The 25596-nt window shown below is 40.0% G+C and overlaps 2 protein-coding genes across 4 annotated transcripts in view; both read right to left on the bottom strand.

The window, feature by feature from the left end:
* Positions 1-7351, bottom strand: part of CC2D1B (coiled-coil and C2 domain containing 1B) — a 34683-nt gene extending 27332 nt beyond the window's left edge. The window contains exons 1-3 of one of the 2 annotated variants that reach the window (XM_082054056.1): positions 7051-7351; positions 6679-6768; positions 3493-3634 (exon numbers count right to left, since the gene is read on the bottom strand). In XM_082054056.1, coding sequence (XP_081910182.1) covers positions 3493-3634; positions 6679-6744 — 208 coding nt within the window. In that variant the 5' untranslated portion in view covers positions 6745-6768; positions 7051-7351. The remainder of the gene's footprint in view (positions 1-3492; positions 3635-6678; positions 6769-7050) is intronic. The other variant, XM_082054057.1, reaches the window with a different exon arrangement.
* Positions 7352-7913: 562 nt separating this feature from the next.
* Positions 7914-25587, bottom strand: ORC1 (origin recognition complex subunit 1). 2 transcript variants are annotated; one of them, XM_082053922.1, is made up of 17 exons: positions 25455-25587; positions 24645-24749; positions 24136-24263; positions 22793-22962; positions 21994-22369; positions 21066-21357; positions 19210-19314; positions 18675-18882; positions 18243-18349; positions 17345-17446; positions 16678-16849; positions 15545-15652; positions 14641-14790; positions 13318-13437; positions 11641-11807; positions 10385-10472; positions 7914-8854 (listed from the first exon to the last, which is right to left on the bottom strand). In XM_082053922.1, exons 2-17 carry the CDS (start codon positions 24731-24733, stop codon positions 8660-8662), a joined length of 2577 nt encoding a protein of 858 aa, XP_081910048.1. In that variant the 5' UTR covers positions 24734-24749; positions 25455-25587; the 3' UTR covers positions 7914-8659. The 2 variants fall into 2 exon arrangements, with proteins under 2 accessions (XP_081910048.1, XP_081910049.1); XM_082053923.1 differs by lacking the exon at positions 25455-25587 and adding an exon at positions 24960-25424.
* Between the last annotated feature and the right edge of the window lie 9 nt (positions 25588-25596).

The raw sequence follows: 25596 nt of genomic DNA, 5'->3' as shown, positions 1-25596 counted from the left end.
AAACTGGAGAATACTACTATTCTCAGATGTTACATCAAAACAGTATCCCTCAGTTAAGATAAAAATCAGTGGTAGCACAAGAGGAAATAAACTGTTGATTAATAAATCTGATTAGAAGTTTCTATGTATGAAAGGGAATTAGTGGAACAGCCTCTGTCCCCAGTAGGAATAAACATCTGAACTAGTTTTAAGCTGATGCTAGATATTTATGAAAGGTATTTATGATGTGACTGCCTATATTAACAAGGCCTGGACTCAGCATCTTTGTCAGGCCTTTCTGTTCTGTGTCCTTTGCCTCATGTCAGTCTACCCTTACAAAATGTAACTCACTCCTGGTGAATTCTGCCTGACAGAATAAATTCTGACCCCATATGGAACAGAAGTGGTCCATATCCATCCATACGTAAATTCTATCCCCAGCCTCCTAGTTCTACCCCTTTTCTTCTCTCCCTCATGTTGAACTAATTTGAGTTAGAAGTTCTCATCATGCCTGCTGGTAAAAATTCCATTTGCGTTTTCTTTCAAAGCCAAAACTACATTGTTGTGTATATGACAACATTGCATATAGCCAGAAATCAGACCAAAGTTGAAGGCATTTACCATAAATAGTGCTGAGCTCCAAGAGTTCCCAATCAAATTACAACTAACTAAATCACTGGAATTTTGTATAGAGTCTACATTATGCTTGAGACTCCAACAGCTGATCCATTTTCTCCATCTACAGTCTTAAGCACAAGAATATGTCTCTCTATCTCATGTTATTTATATGTATCCTTTGAAACTGATAATGCATATTAACACCAATTCTAGAGACACACTGAACAACACAAGCCATAAGCCAAACCACTGACTCTTAATGTGACAAGCAAGGAGGCACAGCAAACTATCCATATGTTTGAAGACAGTAAGAAAGAAGACAAGAACACCTTTCTACCTTGAGAAACTATTTGTCTTACGCAGCAAACAGTACTGCAAAGTCACACTTGGCATAAAAAAATAGAAAGCTACAAATCAAGGCATCATACTTGTCCTGAGCCCAAGAGCAGCAGCGGATCACTGGCACAGAGAAATGCAAAGAAAATCAAAACAAGTGCTGTTTTTTCTACCTCTAGAGCTACACTTCTGCATTTTCTGCCTTGCTGTCTCATGCCCATGTGATTTTCCTTTTTCCAAATCTTTCTTGGCTATGTTGTCTTGCAATTTCTTTTTAAGCTTCTGGTCCTCACCCTGAAAACTCTACTTAATCCCTTATTTCTGAGTTCTCATATTTACTTCCTGCTGTGCCACCCACATCTTCCTTAACTATCAACTTCCGTCACACACTCTCAAAGGTGAAGTTATTTGCACACAAATCCCAACTGTCCACGTAAATGCCTCTGATACTTCCCTATGCAGACGCATGACTGTGACTCACCACTGTCAGTAAATATTGAATAAAATACAGATATTCAGGATAGAGTTTTACAGTCAATTTAAAGGGATCTTAAACAGATCACATCCTTCCTCCGCATTCGCTGAATCAGCTGAAAATTAAGCCAGGTACAAAGCTGTTTCTGTTCAAATCTAATTTACCGCATTAGTGCTTCAGTACCTGTATCAAACATCTTGCTCATATATTTGACCCTGAGCAAAACTCTCAGCTAGGACAGCAGGCCATGCCCAAAGGCTGTACTTCAGGGACCAGAGTGTCCCTTACATGAAGCCCCACTAGAGACAAAAAGCCAACTGAGCCTCCTCAGGGGGGTGGTTCAGCTCTAATCCGGAATGGCAGGTTGAGGTTACAAAGCCAAACGTTCCAGTGGCTGAACAACTGGCATTTATCAGTCCCAGGCAGCAGAGATCTCTGCACTTAAGATGTTGCAACAGTGCAGCTTTTGCTGCCTACACCTTCAAGCTACAAGTGGAGATCACTTTTCTCACCTATCAGAGCTCCAGAATGTAAATCCAGGAGTGAATTTCCGCACCTTGTGCTCAGCCAAGACCCAAACACTGGTATGTATTGCACTGGGTCCCTTTCTTCTGTCCTTCTTCAGACAGGATCTATTTCTCCTCTGTCCCTGCTGTACCTTCCTCCTTTCCAGGCCACCATCCTGTCCCCACCACCACACTGTGCCAGTCTCACAAGTCCCCAGCTGTCCAACCATACACCTGCCACAAGCTTCTAATCTACAGGACATTTCAAAAAGACGGACCCAATGTTGCTGACAACATTTTAAGAGCTCCTGACACCCAAATTCATGCTCAAAGCACTATCCTGCATATTTTAACCATGATAAACCTATGTCAAATGGCAGAAGTTCTGCTGTCGTGCTTATTAGCACAATTATGTGTATTAGCTTTAAGGCTTTACTACGATCTTGAAATCTGGAGAGAGGAAATTATTTAGAATTTAGTTTTAGATACAAACACCTCTCCATCTCTCACCAATTATTGTGTTTAGACAGTCACCTTTTCAAAATATTTTAAAATTCTTAATTTCCCTGCTGCTCTGTCTGAAGTCCTTTCAAAGACTACAGGCAAATCACTGCAGACCTGCAAAGAAGTCTGTACTTGCACCAATTCTTACTTCCAGCATTTGCTCACACCCCTGTAGCAAGGGCAGCTCCTTTCACCTCGTCCCATCCCAACCACTTGGTGCCACCCCTCCCTTGCAGCCACAGCCATGTTTAAACTGGCAGGTAGCAAACCAGAGCAAGGAACTGATTCAGCTGAAAACCGAGCACAAGGACAGAAGTTTATTTTTATAGATCAGTTTCCTGAACAGGCTCCCCCTGCAGCTCCATAAATATGTATAGCAGCTTGGAGGCAGAGCGTGCTTGCTAGAGGCTGCTCCTCTCACCAGCAGCCTGGATTTCTGGTAGATTACAGCAATCCTGTAAAACACTGCATAGCTGCATGCAAGCACTAGCAGACAAAATGAACAGATGCTTAAAATATTAGGAATAACCTGATATAACAGATGCTTAAAATATTAGGAATAGCATGCATAACAAAGGCTACAGGGTTCTCCCAGTAACTCCATCAGTTGCAGGATTTCCCTCTTCAAAGGGTATTCAATTTTGATTCCAAACGCCAAGTAACTACAAATGTAATGCTTATTCAGTAAATTCAGTCTTTAAACAAAAAAAAAGCCCCAGAAGAACAAACAAACAACCGTCCACAAGAAATACAATTTCCATTTTGAATTAATCTTGCACCTACTACACCTTTTAATGACTTCATACAGTAAACAAACATGCCTTAATTTAGTCATTAAATTGGCTAGCCATCATATACCTTTTTTCCTATGTCTACAAGAGCATAGGCAAAAAAGCTCTTACCCTTTTTGTGGAGCAACAATTAAACCTTTCAAAGTAAAGGAAAAAGTAGTCGCAATTTCAGCTTCTATCAGTGATGAAAAAATACTTTTACGTAAACCAGTGATTTGTAAATAGGTGTTTTTAATAAATTATTCAGGTTGTCAATAAATAAAATCCAGATACTTCAACTTACTTTTCCCTTTTGGTTTTGATTTCCCTTCTTTCACTTTTGCTCCTGTGATAGCAGCAAGCTCTGCTTCCAGGTCCCCGTCATCCCCACCTTCCTCCGCACCCAGCAGCATCTCTTCAGGGTTGAAATCCGTGAACAGCCCCAGCTGCAGTCAAGGGAAAATAAAAAATTAAAACAAAATACTGCAGTGAGAATAGACATGGTACTCAAAAACAGCACACTACATGAATCATTTAAACATTTCCATGTGTTCTGGATTCTGTGGATTTTTTAAAGCTCGCTATCATATCACTTCTGTTACCAAACAATGCATACAAGGCACCCATAACTGAAATAAGGTACATAAGTGTTAATAAGCCACAAAGGCATCTTCTAAAACTCTACACAACTGTTTCTTAGAATCAAGACTATCTGACATAACAAGGTAAAATAAAATGATGTCTGCTATACTCAGCCTCATGAAGCAGACACCATCAGGGAAGTTGAGGGCAGTTCCTGTAACAGCTAAGCTACAAAATATTTAATCAGCATTCACACAAGACAGGTCCGACATGCGTACACTGCTGAGATTTCACCCTTATCTTTCAGAATAAGCTATATTTACATGTACAGAACCATTCTGTACTTCTCATTATCTCAGTTTGTAAATCATAAACACATGGAAAACAAACACACATACAAAGACACAGCCAGTACAAACCCAGAAATGTCTGTGCTACACCGGAGAAAACAAACAACTGTCTGGAACAGATCATCAGTCAGGATCTCGGGGAATCTCAGTGACAGCATCTCAGGGAGTATTATTAATAGTGGTAATCAGAATTTGACAAAGTAGTAGGGGTTATCAGTTGTTGTAAAACATGCCAAATGACATAAGTAACACATAAATCTCTGAGGACTTAGTCTTAAGGGTATTCTTCTAAGATGCCATTTAATCACAATTTTTGTATTGCTGGTTAAGACATTAACTGCCCTAGAAGTAACAACATTTTTATTCAAAGTATGCCGACCTTTTTATTAACATGAATTAACTGAAGCAGATCCATCCTGTGAGGTAGGTGGAACAGCTTTCCTCAGACTTTTTCACAGCATGAGCCCCTCTTGGCTTATTGGTGTTCACATGGCCAAGCAGGCCGCAGTTCAGCTTCTCTCAAGCAAAGGAACAAAACCCAGTTGTCATTATTACCAGGGTTAACAATGTCCTGCTGCCTCCAAGGATCTGAAGTGCTGCCAGAAGCTGAAGGCTGCCTGTCAGTTTATGAACTTGTGTGAATCAGTAACGATATTTTTCTTAACCCTGTAGGAATGGATGGCTACTGCCTCGAAATATTTTGTATTGCTCTTTGAACCCCTTCACAATCCAGAAGGAGAATACAAGACACAGCTGAGAAACACCAATTCCAAGAACTAGGAACAGCATTCAAAATCAGCAGCTATTTGTTTGCCAGCCCTGATCCTGCCACTGACACTCTGTAAGGCACTGGGCACACCAGTTAGCCACCCTCTGCCTTACCCATCTCCCTCTGTAAAACAAAACTAATATATTTGCAGCCCTGGGCAGAATGGAAAGAAGATCAGGACAAGACCGAAATTAATTAGGAAATATTTATAATGGTGATCTAAAGATTCCAGTTCTACGGAATGTACGTACACCTTTTAACAATATGCAAAATAGATCAGGAGCACTTGTGATCTGTTCACTATCACGCTACAAGCACAGCAAGTGTAGTAATGAATGAAATCAAGAACAGAATCCATCAGGTTTAGCTCTGAGTCTCTCAATCTGCTCCATAAGGCACATTTCCAATGAAATTAATAGTGTTAAGGAAACATCTAATAAAACAGGAAAAAATATTACAGAAAGCTTACAGCTGATACACTACATAGCAAAAACACAGTTTAGACTGAGTTAATTTGCAAGTGAACAAGCCATTATTGTACTTGTTTCAAGAAACAATTCTCCATACAGTAGGACAGGATGAATAACTAACTGTATTGAATTAAAAATTAGAAAAAATACATTAACCAGATCCTTTCATTTACTCTGTCTTTTTAGTGCGTAGTTTCTTTTTTTGGAAGGGGGAACAATATTTTCACGTTTTATCTTCTCCCTTACTAAAATTAAGTAAATTATATACTGCTTCTCCAACTGAAAAATGCAAACTTTAATACTAGAGCAATGGTGACACCACACATCTCCAGCTAAACTATTGTGCCTCCAGGATGAGAATACTGGTTCCTAAGAAATCACCTAAAGAAAATATCTTAGGTGTTTTCCCTGTTCTAACATCCTATTCCAATCTATTCTCATATTTCCATATATTCCTATCAGTTATTCCTCTTCTATATGTTACTCGCCTCTAGTCTACCTTGAAAGGTTTCTAAAGTCCCATTCTGGTTCTAACATATTCTTTATATCTAACTGCATTATTTTTCTTCCGCTTTTCTACCCAGAACTTTGCCTTGGCTGTAATTCTAATTTTGACACTGTTGCCTGACTTCCTACACTTGCCAACCACGACTAAATCACGTTTCTCTCCTTGAGCCTTTTGAAACTACATCCAAACGTAAAGAATACGAAAAAACAAACAAAAAACCCCACGCAACAAACCGACACATGGGGACATGTAAGCTCACTTTTAGCTACAGGAAAGGGACATAAGCTTACCAGTCTATCTGTTGCAATAAAAAAATGACTATACACAGGGAAATTACAATTAACTGTCTCTGGTGTAGCACCTTAACTTTCTCCCATATGTGCCCCGGAATTTGTTATTTGATATTCTCATCTTCTTATTTCTGGTCTCTTAGGGGTTTAAGAAAAACCTTCATATAGTTATTGATGTTATTATTAAACCTCATTATAGCTGGGGTAGGGAACTACTATAAGCATGAGTCATGAGGTCTCTTGCAAAGATTACAGTATTACGACACTGTGGCTTCCCTGCAAGACCTTCACTGGTATGTATCAGATATTTACTTTAAGAAGAATGTGCTAAAGGAGAAAGGAGGAAAACAGGCGCCACACGATTTTAATTTTTTCATGGTCCTGCAATGTCTTATGAACACATGGGCAATCCTAGCATGAAAGCAGCAGCAAGAGGTCTGACCAAGACTATGGTGAGGAACAGCAGGAGGTTTCCCTACCTGCTTTGCAACCACATCTCCCTGGCTCTTCGCCTTCCTTACCTGCTTTGCAACTGCAGCTCCCTGGCCCTTGGCCTGAGGGCTTTTCTTAGGTCTCCTGCCAAGCATGCTGGTTCATGAATTTCAGAGCGTCTGTAAGGGGCCGAGAACACACGAAATGGAGCATCAAGATCCTCGCCCGTCCCAACCCACCGCAAACAGGACGAAGGCAGCACACGGCAGGCTGTGCACAGACCCGCAGCTCCTACCGGCACTGCAGACCGCAGTGAGGGGAAGGAGGGAGGGCACACACCGTGAGGGAAGAGGGCACACGCCGTGTAACACGCTCCCAGGGCCCAGACCCGCCAGTGCCGCCCTCCCCGCCGCCTGGAGCCGGGCCCGGCCGCTCCCCTCCCTCCGCCCGAGGCCACTCACCCCCAGCGCTCCCGCGTCCCCACAGCGGGCTGGCGGGCAGGGCCGCTGCACTGGCGGGCAGGCCGCCGGGACCCCCGCTCCGCCGGACCCGAGGGCGGGGCAGGCCCGGCCCGCCCCGTACCCCGCGGAGCCCCCGCCCCGGCGCAGGGAGGAGCCGGCCGAGGCGATAGGCTGAGCGCCGTGTAAACACCCGCCGCCGAGGGGCCGCCAGCCGCACCGCCGCAGCCGGGCCCGGCTCACCTAGGCCTCCCGCGCAAAGCCGCCCGGTGCAGCAGCGCCTGCCCGGTGCGGGAGGCCCCAGCGCGGCTCCCGGCAGCAGCGCGCCTGCGCGGGGCGGGGCGGGAGCGCCCGGGAGGGCGGGGAACGGGGGCAGCGCCGGCCCGGTCAGGTCAGGTCCCCGGCCCGGGACAGGTGAGCCTCCGAAAACACAGCTCGGTCACGGTAAGGCAGCGCTAACAGTCAAAACCGGCCCTGGCCCTTCAGACCCCCAACGCTGCCTTGCAGGCGATAGTTACACACCCCGCCGACTTTTCATTTATGTATTTCGAAACTAAAAAGCTGAAATTCCGACTTACCTGTTCTACTGATCTCTGTTAATAAATTTATTAATAATAACTTCTAGGATTTAGAAAATATAATACACAAAAACAACTTCACTGACATAAAGTTTTCTCACTAACCAGTCTATTTAACATCCATATTTTAGAGTTACCTGAAGCTGCTACAAAGTTTTAAGCCTGCTATACAAACTGTAGCTGTTACAAGTACCACATTCAATTTCAGAGGGCAGCTGCTAATTCATTGTCTAATATTACAATCCGACAGAAACAAGCTCTGAGAAGTGGCTGTTCTAGTACCCGCAGTTCAGGTCACTTCCATTTTTTATTTACTAACATCACTCAACAACAACAATTTTTAGAGCCTGCTCCACAGCAACATAATTTTTAAAAGTTTTTTCAAACTGTCCACCTCCAACTGACTAATACATTTTGGTAAACAGTTCCATTACAAAAGCAGATTTCAACAGATCTGCAGCACCCGAGGCAATTCCTTTGGAGCAATCCTTGGTATCAATCCATCAATCAAAACAAAAGTCAGTCACTTGAGTGACACATTTTTTCTGGTATTTTTACTTTCCTGGTAGCAAACACACTCCTCAGTTCTAAATTCAGCCTTGATTTCAAACTGAAAGTTCCTTTTCATTATATCAGTTATATAAGTTAAAGCACATTTTAATTATGTCTTTTATACTCAACAAAGAAAAGCTACATGAACTGCAATGCCACAGACACTGCAAGACATAAAAAACCTATAATCTTCTTAGCCTTAGTGGTGATGCAATAAATCAATTTCAAGTTCATACACCTCAGCTGAAAGGAGACTAGTTACCAGCAAATAAAAATATTTTTAAAACAAATAGTTTGATTTCAAATATTTAAAATGCTTTGAAGCAAATTCTTTATTATATAAAGAGTGCTTTAATACATGTAAGCAAAGAATTTATTAAAAATACATTTCACTATTACTACTTTATCAGCAATTAAAAAAATAAAAATAGACACTATTTAAAATATTTATACTTATTAAAAAAAATTAAAACTCTATTGCCTTATTCATCCTTGAGTGCATACATGACATCATCCTGGCTGATATTGAGTCGCACCCGCATGTGAATATACTTATTACTGGACTCCAGCAGCAAGAGCCTGCAGGCGCCAAGTCTTGAACAAATTCCCATAAGTTCCGATATCGTAGGACTCTGCATGCCTTCAATTCTACACAACGCTACGTGTTGATGATAGACCTGTTAAACAAAAGAAAAGGACACAGGTCATGTTTATGTCCTGCTGCAATGCGAGGCCACGGTGGAAAAGAGAAGCTTCCTTCCCTCCACACCTACGGAGCAGGGGAGAACCTGACTCCGGGCCCTTGCGATGCAGTGCTCACATGGTGCTGCTTTAGCACAAACAATTAGGATTTTGTCAATGAAGTAACAATTCTAAGCTATAGTTTCCTTTTTCATATAGCCAAAAAGGAAAATAATTAGCAACCTACCTTGTCTGCATTTTTTTAACTGTTATCATTTTATCTCTTCTTCCCTGGACTACATGGACTAAAGCTTATCCAGCAGACTAAGAGCTGACCTATAATTTACTACATATCAGGTCACTCAGGACTGATATTCAGGCTCAGTGATCAATAAGCAGAAGTCACACTGACTACAACCACGAAAGATCACAGCTTACAAAGGCCTGATACACGTTCAAGCACAGGAGGATGCACTTGTCACAAATCAGACAGACCAGCAAACCATTAACAAGAATTGGTTGAGGTCTGCTGCTTTTCTAGTTAGAAATAGCAGGGCTTAATTCAGGCTTAAACATAAAGCATGTCTCAAGCCAATCCTTCCAATATTTATTACCTGCTCAGTATATGTCAGGTCATCAGTTAACAGGATTAAACTGAGAAGGGACATCTTTGACCCCAAATTTCCTCTCATGCTGTAATAGTAAACATTTTTCCTGCACTAATTACAGAGACTGGGTGACAGGCTGACACCTGTTTGGTGTTAGAGGAAAACTGAGGGGAAGTACATAACAGATCAGCCTAACAAAATATTCTTAGAAGTTCAATAACCAATTGCACAGTTTATCTACACGAACAACTGATGCAGATGTTCGGGAGCCAGTAATGGAAAATGCAATTCAACTGCTCACTTACAAACCTGTAGCACCACACAAAACTAGCAGGTTATTTTATACATATAGTTCTAAACATTTTTTTAAGTATTAACATTTAGTTTCCATACTGTGAATCATGAAATGGACTCTGTGCGCACTCTTCACAGCTCTGCTGGTGTCAAGTATTTTATGGGTCTACTAAAAACAATCAAAGCTACCAGTGGCTTATCTACCTCTATTGAGAAAGACAGTGGTATGAAAGTTGGAATCAGCTTCCAGTTTTCTTCCTTGAACTATGTTGCCTGATATTTTCAGGTTCTCTTTTACTTTTCCTGTTATAAAGCATGGTAAGTGGAGTCATGCAATATTTTCAGATGCAGGCCAAAAAAATAAAAATTTTGTGATCCAGATCACTGGTAACATTAATACAACAGCAGGTGTTTCCAATTTTAAGTATTTAGTCTCATGGAAAAACAGGTGGTAGCATACAATTAGGCTTTACACCTGGCCTGGACAGCTGTCATACTGTCATCCATCCAATTTTAAGAATTAAACCCCCAAATATTTAATTATTTACACTTTTGCCTGATGATTTTGTCAATGCTGCCCTTTTTGTAAAAAGAAAAAAAAAGTACTCTGAAACATAAACATACCTGTTGAACTGTTGCCTCTTCAACTCCCGCCCTGCGAAACTCTGCTAAAATTGCTTTCAAAAATATTTGTTCATGCAATGAGGCATTCCTGAATATCAAAACAAAACAGACAAAAGTCAATCTGCCACATTTAGGACTTATGAAAACTTAGGAAGAAGTCTGTAAGGGAAATTGCTTGGTAACCACATGTTTAAATGTGGGATATTTTTCTAGCTGAGAGAAGGTAGTTCATGTCAACTAGCCACTATATTACAGCCTGTAGCTCTGGCACCACAATATACTGCATTTCACCTCACCTCACCTCTCTTTCAATGTATCTGAACACAGCATTTCATTCCATACATATTCTGCAGTGTGTTATGGTCAAGTTACATTTATGAATTAACAAATTAGCATTGAGGCTTTCAGGCACAAGTAGCACAGTAAAAGCCATACTTGCATATCCAGCAAAATATCATATTTGCACACTTTAGTATCCCCCACTTCCTGAAGAAACAGATTCTCTTTCAACCAGAAACTGCTTAAGCACTTTACCAGTTATTGCTTGTGCAGACCACTGAAAGGCAACACGTCATTCCCTCAGGAGGCCTTTTAGAAGCCCTAACAGGATGTATTTATGTTAAAGAAATAAACCAGTTCAAATGGGAAAGTCTCATGTTGTGCTCAGACATCTGTGGTGGCATAAAGGGAGCAAAGACAATGGCATAATACACATGGATATAGAGAGGGGAATAGTTGATTCTTGAGGACCTGATGTCTACACTATGCACATCTGAGTGGTTTTTCCTTCAGTCTAGTTCAAAATTTGGTCTGGTATGCTGAGTGACCAGTAGCATTTGTGGCTGTGGGCTCCTGAGTGTATCTTCCACATTTAGTTCCAATTGGAAGGAATTAAAAAATATGTACTTGGAAACTACTGCTCAGAAAAATCAATGTACAGTAAGCCGGGACAATCAGGAAACTTCAAAAGCTCTCTCCTGATCTGAGCTAACACACTAACATGGAAGCATCCTGTATATACCTGTACAAGTGATTCCTGTGACTTTGTTTCCCCAGTCTTTAATTCCTATTGTGTACGTTTCTCTCCTGGCTGTGCTGCAAGGTTTGGTTTGTATCGTGCTTCAACAAAGCATGATGCATCATACATGCTCCCGAGGGGTGGTGGGGACATGGAGGAATGAAGGAATGTTTTAGGAAAAAATAGCCGAGTGAAAAAGACATAAAAACAAAGAAACACCTCTGAGAAATGTTTTTACCTGATTGCTTTTATATATGGTGATGAAAACATTTCATCTATGGCTTCTGTTATGTGGGTCATTCTGACTATTTCAGGGGTTCTCTTTTGGCTAGCAAACTCACAGATCTCAGTGGCCCTTCTGCAGATATCAAGGCAACGCCTTGCATCACCAGACAGTGCTGCGACCTGAAAGTAAATATGACAGGTTTGTAGTAATATTTCGTACAAGTTGAGAGAAGAGTTTAGCAAGAATCAATAGAAAAAACAACAATACAAACACACCAAAACAACCTGACAACAAAACAGGAGAGCAATCCTACTGTGAACTATGTTACTAGAATCCCAGATTTTAAATAACAATCTTATTGACCAAAACCAACAGAAGCAACCATCCCACAGCCCCATCCCAATCTGGTCATCCCAAATTCAAGACTGAACTTTTTTCTATAACCACAGAAGTCAGAGGTTAAAAAAAAAAAAAAAAAAAAAAAAATCAACCTACATTAAAAGGGAAATTCAATGTCAGCAGTTCAGTTCAACTCCAAAAGTTTTCAGAAATGTTATCAGTTAAGATCCTACCACAATACATGTTCACAAAGGAAAAAAAAAAATAACAACGGGAGGTGGGGAGGAATAGCTCCTCAGTTTTTCCATACTTGATAGAATACTGAGTTTAAGAGTACATTTTTAGTAGTTCTCAAACATCTGGGATAATGAATTTAAGTTTATAAGTGCCCAGGTGTCTGAAATTTCTGAAACTAAATATTTCTTAAAACCCCACTGTGGTTTACAATTTTAATAAAGCTATGAACATTCACTAGATACAGTGCTGGCCTAGTTTTCCTAAGAGATTCTGATAACATGTGTTAAGCCCTAGAAGCCAAGCATGAGAAACTCTTTGGAAAATCTAATTGCGAGTTATTTTACTAGACATTCTGAAAAAGAAAATCATACTAGAAAAACACAGCAGAGTATTCAGTCTGCAAAACCATCACTACTGTTCTTACAAAAAGGTAGTTCCTTCATAACAAAACAAATGCTTATATTAACTTCTGACATATATATGAGTATTGTTTTTTAATCCTACAATGATGCTTCACAGAAAAGGTTTAAGCGTATACTGGCTGACACGTTCTAACAAAATTTTAATAGATTATTTTAATGTATAATTGCTAACATAAGACATCAAACAATGCATACATCTTAATTTGAGAAGCTACTGATCCCTAATGCATGATTTGTTTTTTGTACAACTGAGTATTAAGGCTGGAAACAGAACAGGTACTGTCTATTATGCCAATGCTTTAAACCTCTTGAGAAAGAAAACAAATATGGATATTTCCGCTGCCATATTATTTTCTTCCAGGATCATCCAATGAATCTCATTATGCCAAACACTGGAGAAAGCTGACATCATCATGCATTATCACAGCTCCTGTTGTCGTGCCTCCAGCTCTTGCAATATACCACTGCAGTCTCAAAGTAGGTGGAAAAAGCAAGGACACCGCTTCAGCAATGTTTCCTGTGAAAATAACCTGTATGCCTTGCAAAGAGCATAATGTATGATCTGTTACTTGTGCCCTGCTTTGTCTCCAATACAGAACACACAACCAAGTCTGACTACTGTTATAAAATTCTTGCCTGTGTCCCCCGCTCCTCGACTAGTGCAAAGGACACACATCTGCACTATGCTTACCTTTCTAGAAACCAGCTGAATCGCATCCTCTTCAAATGCCTTGATGCTGTTCAGTCTGGATGAAACTATTTGCTGTAACTGTTTGAAGGTGTAGGGCTGAAAGGACATTCTAGTGAGGCCCTACAGTAAATAATACAATACAGTCAGAAGTGTTGGTAGCACTCGAAAACTCTCAACTGCACAAGCATAGCCTGCATAGTTAATTTTCTCTGGTAGGAATAATCTCTCTTTCACATACTTCCTTCCCAAGTGATATGCTTTAATCAATTTTTCCATGTAATATTTTTGAAATAAACGTGCAAATCCACAAAACTGTGACTGAGAACTCTTGGTTGGACCTCCCAACTGAAAGGCCCAAGAAGCAAGTGCTGCTTAGAATTCAAATTTATCTTACAAAACTTGTAAACAAATCAGAGCCACCTAATATGAAAATATTTTTATTACAGCTGTTTACATTTTATTTTTAATACAGTAACAGCAGAAGTTATGAATAAATATTCATCTCTCCTTTAGCAAATCTGTATGTGTATAGAGTCATGCTATTGACTTCACTTTAGCAATCAGCCAAGAATTCTGGCTCAAGCTCATAAAAACTGCTTTCAGATGAGGACAATCTATGTTACAGATGGCACACTGCCTTTGGTATTCCATGGGAGGCCTGAGTCTTGCATTTCTTATGCAAAATTCTCCTCTATTGTGACTACATGGACTCAGCTAATCTGCAGGTTTGGTGGGCAGGGGAAAGCAATTCACATACTGTGGAACTATTTTTGAGTCCCAGAGGGATGGAGGCAGAGCACTGTTTCTGCAAATCACTTTTCAGAGCAGTGATGAAGAGATGACCTAAGAAAATGTATGCAGCACAAGTGCAGAGTGCATCCAACTTTCTGTCCAAAGGTAACCGAGAAATAAAATCTACCAGCTGATGATGGCAGAGACAAGTAACAAGGTGCCTAGAATGAAAGGAAAAAGAGGAAGGGAAGCCAGAAGGGAATTCTTCTGAACTGGGAATAAGCAGCTTAACCATGAAGCATGACATTTGATCATCCAGATCTTAATATGTTTAAAAGACATCTGCATTCTTAATTCATTCTTACAAGAACATAGTGTACTTACACAGCATAACATCTGATTAGCAGGCTGGCTTCTAAACTTACTTTGCTAAGATTTATGTGTTCATTATCAGCCCTCTGGAGAGGGAATTATAAACACATTATTTAATCTCTGACGTAACCAGTCCTACCTTTCTCCGGGATTACTTTTGATTGCATACATTAATCTGTTCTCATTTTATTGCACAGCAACAAAACTGCTAGGACATACCAGCCTGCTAGCTACTCTGTTCATCATGATTCTCTCTGGCAAGTCCATGGTGTTAGCAATGGCCAAGATGATTAACTTGGAGTGCTTTTGAGTTGGCCAGTCAAATAAATTGTACATCACATTCTGTTTCCGGGTCCACAGAAGATCAAGCTGCAGAGATAGAAAGAGAAGAATTAAACTGAAAAAGAATGGCCTTGTATTTACAATACCTGATGGGGGTTTGAGAGAGCTAGCTCTGCCACAGAAGACTTCTTACATGATTCTAAACAAGCTGTCTATGTTTTGTTTCCTTTATCCATCTACTAATAGGACTGAATCTTCTGAATTAGGGCTCTAATATATTTTGGAAAAACACAGTCCTACTAGATGCTTGAACAGTATTAATCACAATAGCATGATTAAACAGCCAGAGTTTTTAAACACAACTGTGACCTTAATACCCCATCTAACAAGATTAAAAGGCCCTCCATGTGAGAACCAGAATTAGCTTACAGCAAAAAAATGAGTGTGCATTTGTTTATTACTGAATATAGCACATTTAAGGAGTTTCAAAACTGGATATGACTTATTTCACTGAGTTTTCTTACTGGAAAAGCAGCAGCTTCCAGACAAAACACAGTTGAAATCTATGGTATGTAGGACTTGACAGAACAGTTCATTCTATAATCTGGACCAAAATAAAACATAAAACCAATGAGAAATCCAAGGCAGAGAACAATATGGCATAGCAATACTTGCCTGTTTGAATTCAGTTTCCTAGTAAAGGTAAGAACTACTTGTGTGTCTTGTAAGTCTGTTCCTTTTAGATCACATGTGAAATACTCTAAACACGTACAAGTTCTTTTTCCATCCTCCAAAAATTACAATACTTCAAGGAAAGAGAATGAAGGATTCTTGGTCTCACCTCATCCACTATCAGCACTGTGGTCTTCCTCTTTGGTCCAGGCGTACTGAACAGTTTTGCCAACAGTTCTGCAGCATGGGTCGTTGTCACCTTCTGACCTGTCAGTAACTGGACAAGCATTAAGCAATGTTGCAGGTTAATCACACCAAAACTCTGGAAATAGGAAGTTTAACTCCTGCTTGGTTTTAACTTATGCTGAACGGGATAGGAACAAAAAGAGTTAGAAGACATTAATATTACCATGAAATAATGTAATTGTCACAAAGCCTTTCACTATGCTAAAGAAACACAGTGATCTGGCTACAACAAATCCCACCACAGCAAGATACTATCTATGCTGCTTTGAGGAAAGGATACAAATATATATATTTAACTCCCAATGATGAGGATAGGGATATTAGAACAATCTATGTCACTTCCTGCTCATATAGAAGCAATCAAACTTAAGTAAATGGAGCAGAAGTGTGTAAGAAAATGGAACAGATGCTTCAGGAAACCATGATTTCATTTCCAGGTCACTGGATTAAAGTTAGCCTACACTGACAATGGTTTTGAGCAGTTACTGTCTAATGCCTATTGGGTGAAAGTAAATTCACACCCATATAAACGCAAGCGCAGTCAGTATTCCCAGGTGAGATACTGCAGAATAGTTTGTCACGGAAATCTCAAATACAGTATAATTGACAGAGATGGTTCCTCTTGATCTGGATTTCTATGATGACAGACCAATTAACCATTAAGACTTCCTTAGTAATTATTCTACTGCTACACTGAGTTGCACAGTTGTCATCTCAGTAGCTTCTTAAGCATATATGTGCAGAAAGAGTTATAGAAGGGGAAAATACAGAAAGAATCTAGTTCAGATTTTTTTTTTAACCTGACCTGAGGTAATATAACAGGCTATTTTCAAGCCACTGCCTTCATGCGGCTGAAAGCAAAACAGGTCAAGAAGCTGGCCATGGCTTTAATTATTTTTTAACCTGCTTTAAGATAAAAGCATACAATCTCTCATAAGGCCTACGTGGAAGTAGCGATATGTTAAGTTCCCTGAATACTGTAACACACTGAGAATCCGATGGTAAAGTCCAAGATCTCGTTTCAAATCAGAGAGCCATCAAAAGGGCTTTACTTACTTCTAGTATCTGCACGTAAGCTTGGTGAGGGTCAGTCAGTTTCATGCCATTGATCTCTACACACTGGAATGATGGCAGGTCATCATTTTCTGCAGCTTGCTGAAGAGAGCGAATTACTTCATGAACAGTTGCAGTTTTACCTGTTCCGGGCACTCCAGAAATGTACATGCACCTACAGAAGAAGAACACCTTGTCAGCAGCCTGAGCAAAATGATAACACCCTTAGGAATAATGAGCTGGAATTCCTGGGTTCTGAGATCAGCCTTGAATTCTACTCCAGTCACTTCAGGTAATTCCCTATATTTCCATTCCTTTATTTTCAAATTGTGACACATAACACATTGGAGGATCATGAGGCTTTTTATTATTACTGAGCAATTAACAACCTAAAATATTTTATAAATATAATTTACCTCTCTAAAAAAAATTATTTCAGACATTTAAAATTGACTAGTTATATCTCGGTCTTTAATTTGAATCTGTAAAATAAAGGAGCCCACATTATTTCTCTGCACAACCCTTCTTACGGAAAAAATATACCATGAAAATTCAACTAAGAATTTTAATTTAGCAAAATGATAACATTTTAAATAAAAATAGTGTTGATTGACTGCCGTTATGCCATATGTAGATGTGATCTCAGCTATAGTGTCACCAAGAAACTCACCCTCCTGTACCATCAATGAGTTTGCTTTCCACAAAGTTATAGATATCCTGGAATTCTTCCTCACGACAAGGCAGAGACTCTGGGACAGCAGAAACGTGCAGCCTTTTCATTAAAAAAAAGAAAAAGAAAATTGAAATAGGAGGTCCAGGTTTTGTGGTTTTGCAGTTCTACCTGAAGCACCTACTGAGGAAAACAAATAGCCAGACACTCCACCTTTCACAGTTGTGTGTAGTTTTTCACATCTCTCTTATGTACCTTAGGTCTGAACAGCAACATCGAGTACCCCAAAATAAATAGCCTAGTCTCTCTATACGTGCTTTTAAGTTTTAAAAGGGCTGAACAGTCACATTTGTAAACAAACAACATGAATACACACCAATAAAGATCTAGATGATTTAACTCACCAAAAAAAAAAAAAAAAAGTAAGATGATGTAGAGGTAGGATAAAACAGGGGAGACCACTTATAGGAAACAGAAAAAACTAAAAAGTCCTGAATGCATTTTTTTCCACTGTGAAGATCTACAACAGTACCTGTAAAGCTTTTTCACGCACTAAAAGGAGTCAAATATCCTAACTTTACAATCTAAAGCTAATAAGAGAGGATCTTCATTTTTCTAATGTTGCACAAAATAAAGACAGATACTTAATTCTGAATAACTTAGCATGGACTGGTTATAATGATTTGAAATTGTGAAAGTAGTACTGTAAATACTACTAGCATTTGTAGATCTAGTATTGTACTGTAAATTCGTAAGTGCTTTTTTGGTATTAAAAAAAAATGTGTTTTTATCAAATTTATTCAATATGGTAAAGAGAGTATTTCCTGACTTCAGCATAGCCTATTGTTATGCGCACCTAATGCAAAAAATATTATTTCCTCCCCTGAGGACACATTACCTTAATCTGGCTTCTTCTAGTACACTGGCTGGTTTCTGTGCTGCATGGTTGCGCCTGGGAATTTCAGGAGTTGCATTCCGGGGTGTCTTGGGTGTTGCTGGTAAGGGCTGCAAAGAAAAGTTACAACCTCAAACAGATTTTGTACACGGAGCAATTTCTGTTGGAGACTCATCTTTTATAAAAGTTTCCCAAACATTACTTAAGCACAAAGACTATCCAGGGATGCCAGAGTACAAGATTAAAAGAGAAAAAGGCAAGTCACAGTATGCACAATGCACAAGTGTTTTATACTCATACCAAAGATCATACAAATCGAGATAACATTTCATTGAAAGCTAAGAAGTTGAGATACTCGACTTTGGTCACAGCTATCAAGCACTCAAACAATTGGTTTAGAAAGAATAAAAACAGCTCTTTTAAATGGAATCTTACAGTTTTCTTCACGGTCTTAGCAGGAGTCTGAACTGAAGACCTCCTTGAAGATTTTGGGGTGCTGAATGTTCTGCTTGATTTAGTTTCCTTTTCTGGTGTACAGAGAACATAATCATCATCATCATCCTCCTCTTCCTCACTACTTGAAGAGTAAGAGCTGTCTGAGCTGGACAGAGAATCGTCTTCCTGGTTCAATGCATTTAATATGCTATGAGAAACAGAAATGACATGAGTTAAAAAAAAAATACATACAACTCTACACACCACAGAGTATAATTTGATTCATTTTCAACTTTTTCTGTAGTTACCATGATCAGCAAGCCAACATATTTTCCACCTGACGTGTTAATTTTCCATGACTCTAACAGACCGGTTTAAAGGAAGTCAGTGTTCTGATCAATGCCCTTTCTGAACATAAGATGATTTTCACTCACGCTGCAATTAAGCTGTACCTCTAGAACCATTTGTGTTAGCTATCAAGGCTTCAAGCTATCAATAGCAATCCGAATCAGGTATCATGAAAGCAAAAGTTTACCTGATTTGCTCTGCAATGCGAGCGCTTGTCTTTTGTACACATGTTCTACGAGAACGAGGGGTCAGTACAAGGCTCTGAATACTCAGTTGCTGATCTTCAGTTAAACTGTCAAGAAAGAACACAAAGGTATTTTTATTTCCTCTTTGCCTCACACTTGTGAAGATGGAGAGAATGCCTTTCAAACTTCAAGCTCAATTGTTATGGATGTCAAGCCAGCATAAATTCTTGCTTATAGTTATTTACAGATTGGCTGTGGCATGGATACTGGGTGCACTATTGTCCTTCTCTTGCACTTTCCAATATATCTTTGCCAATAAAAAAACCCCACAAAATATTTACTATAGTTCATTCATGGTCTGTAAAGATTTTTATAGTAAAGTGTGTTTCTGTAAAGCTTTGTGAAGCAGTTGAGGAAAGCTGCAAATTCTAAAGAGAGCCTGAGCCCCTATCTGTCAGAGTTGCTTAGCTGAGCTACAACGCTGTGACAACAGTGAATGCATGAGCATTTGTTCAAAACAGACATCTCTGACATCACACCACTTGGTTTCCTGATGCACCCTCAGCTGGCAACAGCAATTTCTTTCACATTGACTGACAGCTGCTGCATATTAACAGCTTTCCCTCACTCCCCCCGTTAGACACACATGCACCAGTGAGGAGCACTGAATACATGCTGATAGAGTTGAATTATCAGCCAAATTATTTTGCAAATACAACACTGCCAAGCTGAAGGGACAGAGGCTCATAAGAGTTGTGGAGTTTTTGTTTGGTTGTGGAGTTTTTGTTTGGTTGCTTTGGGTTTTCTTTTTGAGAGCAACAGAAGACAAACACAATTTCCTTTGGGCATCTCTTTGATCTGCCCTTTGGAGTATATTTTTCTATTTGTGTTTTGAAATTCCTTGGTTGTCTTCTTGGGCACTTCATCCTTACCACTGAAAGTCTTTACTGTTAATACAACTTTCTTATTACTTCAAAGGACACAATGAGATTAATTACTTTCATTATTTATAGACAGATCTCAGATTTTTTTTTTTTTAGATCTATAAATACCACTTAAATGCCATTATCTTATAATTGAGAAGTATATGTCTTTTTGCTATACAATAAGTGACAAGAACAGAGTGCAGATCTACCAAGTGCTGTACCCACAACTTTACTCTTGGAAAGGAGGAACATGATTTGGTTTTGGCTTCTTGCAACATTTTATACATGAAAGTCTGATCCATTCTCCTCCTGCCCCAGCTTAATGCCATTTTTAAAGGCTGTGTGAAGATATACTTAAACAATTACCTTTTTTTGAGTTTTGATTTCATTTGTACATAAAGATTAGCATGAAAACCCACATACAACAGTGAGAACTCTCATGAGGCCAATCGCATCCCTTTCTGTAGTTCAACATATCTCAATAGTTGTCACAAGCAGAGCACATTTGAGCTTGTATGATATATGTACTGCAGGAAAACAGATTTTTATCCATGTTGATGAGTACAAACTGTAATGATCAATACAGCTTCAATTTCCTTTCATATCATCCTACCATTCCCATTTCCAACATCATCTCTCTGTTCTTGGAAGAAGGAACTGCTTGTGTCCATCTTTAAAGTCAACTTCTCTTAGGATCTCCCCAATCATTCGTTCAGCTCCGAGGAACACACTTTCTAGAGCTTCACCACAGCACACTGGTAAGTGTTTAGGCTAAATAAACCCCCTTCCTGCAGTGATCTCAACAGGCAAAACATGGTACAGAGACTTCACCTGCTTTTCTCTCCAGAAGTCTTTCATAAATGTGCTTTAAGAGAACTACATAAAAGTAGAAATCCCATACAAAAATGATTATAAAAAGGCCAATCACTTACGGTATACTGTCATCTTTCCTTTTAAGATTCTCAGGTTTCTCGCTCCAGTCTTTGACCTTATTATAGGGGGATAATTGCATTGTATCACTACACCAGTTCCCTGCAGTATCAAATACCGACTTTGACTTATCTTTGGCACGAGGTATTTTTGGTGGTGAGCCTAAAATGCCAGTGAATTTCACTTTTCTTTTAGTAGCTGATGATTCTAAGGGTGCTACAGTATCATGGTCATCATCCAAAAGTTCCAAAACTTCACATCCCAGCAGCCTGGTTTTAGGAGATCTTGTGGGACCTAGGAATCAAGAGCAAAATGAACTTTTGTCAAGCTTTAATAGGGCTGGTTTGATTAACTTTCAGAAGACAAGGTATGACTGCCTTGGTGGTTGTCATTTAGATGAAAGGAGATAGCACTACACTCCAGGAATAAGGAACTAAATACATACATCAGGCATACACTTCCTCTAAAAAGATGAGTAGAATACAAACTGATTTTTTCAGTTTTCTAATCCACCCCCATCACTTACAACTTTACTCAGGCTTCAGTTTGAAAATGTGACACATTCAACCAGCCCAATGTAAACGTTCTAGTGCATCGTTAGTCAGAAGACTGGAGAAAGTGAGACACTGTGAAGTCAAATTCAGCTGACTGGTAGCATTGCAGCTAACAAGCACTTAACTTGGACTTACCAGTTACAAATAAAACATTTGCAACAGCAATTGGATATAAGGAGTACAGCTGCTTGAAATAACAGGCATAAGACAAAGAACTGATTCACGCAAAAGACTTGGGCTAACCCCAAAGCCTGAATAAAGCAGCTAAAAATCCTGATGTTGAATATTACCATTGGTTGAACTACCCAAAATTAAGAGGCACAAAACATGTTATGTTCAAAACTATGGAATGGACAGAATATTGCCGTATACATACTGTTTAACTGTAACTTCTTCCTTGCTGTTGGAGTTTTGATGCCATTGGCCATTCTTTGTGAATGTCTCTCCTTAGCGAGGGAGGACTTGGAAGCAGAATGTTTTGATTCTATTTCCAACTCAACATTTTTTGGTTTTGTAGCACTCCGAACAACTCTCTCTGTCTCTTGTTTCAGGGGAGAGGTCAGGTCTGAAGAAATAAATGAGTTTGAAGAGTTTGGGATGCCACTTCCTTTCTTATTAGCTGCTTTCAGCTTAGAGAATGTGTCAGGGGACAAAGGCTTAAAACATTTCCCATCCCAAGACTGTTTTACGTAGAATGTTTTTTCATTCTCAAATTTAATAGGTAGCTCCTCCCCAAGACGTAGTGGTGTTACCTGTAAAATCAGAAAATACCAAAACAAACACACCTTAACACTGAATGTTTTCTTAGCATTCAACTATTTTCTGTTCACAGGTATTATTGGAACTCGCGCAACCCTTCGTTGTACAGAGCAACACTTTCAACCTACATTTACACCAGCACAAGTTTATCACGCTACAGGACTCACATCACATTACTTCTTTCCACATAAACCTCTACCATGAGCTGGCTGCCAACAACCAAAGTCATTTTCAGATAGGGGAAAGACAGAATATCAACAGTTTTCAACTGTCCTATCTTGTGGTAACTGAGTTAACAAATGTACATCACACATTTGGTTTGGGAGGGAATAAAGTAGCTGCGCTGTTCGATTATGTATTTCAAATTGTTTCCATTTCTTTCATCCCCCTGTGTGTAGAGGGGCTGCAGTACGTACCACAACACTTCTAATAATGGTCTCCACAGCTATATCAGTGTCATAGCCAGAAACTTGATCAAAAAACACCTCTCCAGGAAAAATCTCCCTTTTAAGCAGTTTCCGTTTGTTCTGAGGTATCTCTGTAATATGAGAGAACCACTGCACGACTGCACGTTTCTGCTGAGCACCTGTAACAATGCAAATAAGTCAGTGAACATTAACAATTTTATTGTATCACAAATAGTTATCACCAGACCTCAATGGCTTTAGCTGAAATGCCATCAAGGACAGAAATCCTCCCTGGACACAGGTGAGAAAGCATCTGATAAGACATTACAATTCCGATTTTCTAAGCTAAATTAAAATATTTGAGACTTTTAAGGACTAAGATAACACCTACATAGCGTCTCAGTCACAAAATACCTGTGAACCAGCTGATCCACCAGTTCATTATCACAAATGAAGAGGTTCCTTATTTGCATAAATATGATCTAATTGGACCCCACTAACTGAAAAGAGTGAGATAAAAGGAAAAGTAAGAAATTTCAGAACAGTATTTGTAATTTCAAAGTGCTTTTTTAGAGCTGAACCAGAAACACCTTTATTAACTGCCGAAAAAATCAGAGAAACCTGCTGTTGAAATGTCTAGAACAAAGTCTGAATAAATGCTATGAGCAGATTCAGTGTGGAAAGTCAAAAGAAACATTCAAAACATATTACAAGTGAATAGTAAGTTCCACTCTAAAGTGTTCATATGTGAATGAAAAACAAAGCTGTTCAAAGAAACCAGACACAGCTAATGAGCATTTTCTAATTCGGACTCAGGTACAGTCTTCGTATCACTCATCTTCCATGATTTATCTTCAGATATCTACCTTTCTCTAGAAACAAGGCGTTCTTTTCTCTATAAACAAGGAGCTCTGCAAGGGACAGAAGTAACGAGCCCCATATTTTCAGCCTCGTACCTTTATTGCTAAATTCCCTGATGTCTAATAAGATGAAAGTTTCAGGGCTGCAGTGCTCTTGCTCCACTGGGATTTTCCAATCTCTAAATAAAGCATGAGCTCACATTGCCTTCCTCAAGGACCCTTTCTTTTAAATTAGACAAATAAGAAAGCAGACTGTAAAAATTTAATGTCTTTAAGCTCTCTGTTTAACTACCAAATATAGTTGAAATTAGCCATCAGCCTCAAATATTTGAGGAGCATGTGAATACAGATACAGTGATTACCAAAGCCTAATTTCCTTAATAGATTATGCCAGTGATAAGGGGTTATAGGTTAAACATATCCCCATGAAACAGATATCATTGAAACATTTTAAGATTTCTGAGATAGGAGATAAACTTTTATTTCTCTTACCATCTTCATATAAATCCAGTAGTTGTGCCACAAAAGGTTGATCAGCATTCTCCCCTTCAACTAAAATAAACTCTCCAAGTTGTATACAGGTTTCTGTTCTGCTTCTTTCTGATACAATAAGGATTCCCCTAGAAAGTGATGCACACATGCAGATAAGCAAGATTTCATATTCTTTATAATTCATACATCATCAAAGCTGATGACCTGCCAATCTTACAACTAGTTATGCTCCATCTTGTGAAGCCTACAATTGAGTTTCCCGATTAAAAGATTTCATATATATTTCAAAAAGAGAGTTAACACTTATTCATAGATTTAAGTGGTTTTGTTTATACATCATACAATTTATAATTCAAGAGCTTTGTGACATACACAGTGTCACAGCACAACGCTCAAAACCTTACTCACATTCTCTCTGACCGCCACATTAACCCGAACGATGTCAGGATGGCAGAGAAACATTCACCCATTAAGCTTCCCTGAGCAAGCCAGAAATAAACGTTATTTACTTGTACTGCAAAGTCCTCAGTTTTCTGTCTGAGCTCGTAGGTTTTCCATACCAGGAGTAGATAATTTTGCTTTTCTGCCGGGTGTTCATGATTCCTAAGGAAAAGCTAAAATAAATAAACATTTTTTTTGTTATTACTATGTAAAAATAAAAGCAGGCAAAGAGACATAGAAATGAGGTCGATTCTTTCAGTGTGTACGAAGAACACAGCCACGTAGTGGCTGGTTCAGAGCCAGGAGGAAGAAAAAGGGAAGGTGTTTAGAGGTGGGTTATTCTTAAATTCCTGTATTTCACGTCTAGCGCTTGACTAACACACCTGACAGACACACGATTCCTTTGTTTCTGGCTACTTCCCACACAGAGGAGGTTTATCGGCTCTTTTCTGCTTGTGACCGAGGCCTCCCGGGGCCGCCACGGCCGGGCTGAGGACTCGGCCTCGCTGCTTTTCCTCCAGCGACCACCCAGGTGAGCCCGTCACGAACGTCTCTCTTATGTTTGTTTGGGTTTTTTTTTTCCTTAATAAGAATTTTCTCTCCGAGAACGCGCCGCAGTGCCGAGAAAAACGCCCCCTCCGCCACGGGGGCCGCTCCCCTTCATTCCCCCCAGGCTCCGTTTCCAGAGGAGGAGGCGGAGCGGTGGGCACGGCCCTCCTCAGGGAGCCCGCCCGGGGCTGCTGCCCGGCTCGGGCGGCCTGCGGGGCCGCGGCGTCCGAAGGGGCCGTTTGAGCCGCGGGGTCGCAGCCGTGGAGAGACACGGAGGGGCTCCGGTTCACCTCTTCGGAGCCGCCAGCCCCCCCGCCCCGCTCACTCACCGCGGCACCTCAGCGACCCCCCGACTCCGCGCGCGCGGCGGCAGCACGAGCTCCTGCCGGGAACTCGGATAGAATTTCGCGCCAAAGCTCTACCCGGGTCCCCGCCCCCTCGGCCGCGCGCGCGCAGAGGACGGAGGGGGCG

This window comes from Streptopelia decaocto (genome assembly GCF_964273445.1).
Source record: "Streptopelia decaocto genome assembly, chromosome: 5".
Classification (NCBI taxonomy): domain Eukaryota; kingdom Metazoa; phylum Chordata; class Aves; order Columbiformes; family Columbidae; genus Streptopelia; species Streptopelia decaocto.
This window is presented reverse-complemented; position numbering and strand designations above follow the sequence as displayed.

Excerpts from the sequence above, each read along its gene's own strand:
- ORC1 (XM_082053922.1), bottom strand. The coding sequence starts at position 24,733 with ATGAACACCCGGCAGAAAAGCAAAATTATCTACTCCTGGTATGGAAAA. Across the intron at positions 18,350-18,674 it reads CTAAGACCGTGAAGAAAACT|CCCTTACCAGCAACACCCAA; the intron begins GTAAGATTCCAT and ends TTTTCTTTGCAG. Across the intron at positions 11,808-13,317 it reads TTCAGCTGGTTTCTAGAAAG|GTCGCAGCACTGTCTGGTGA; the intron begins GTAAGCATAGTG and ends ATTTACTTTCAG.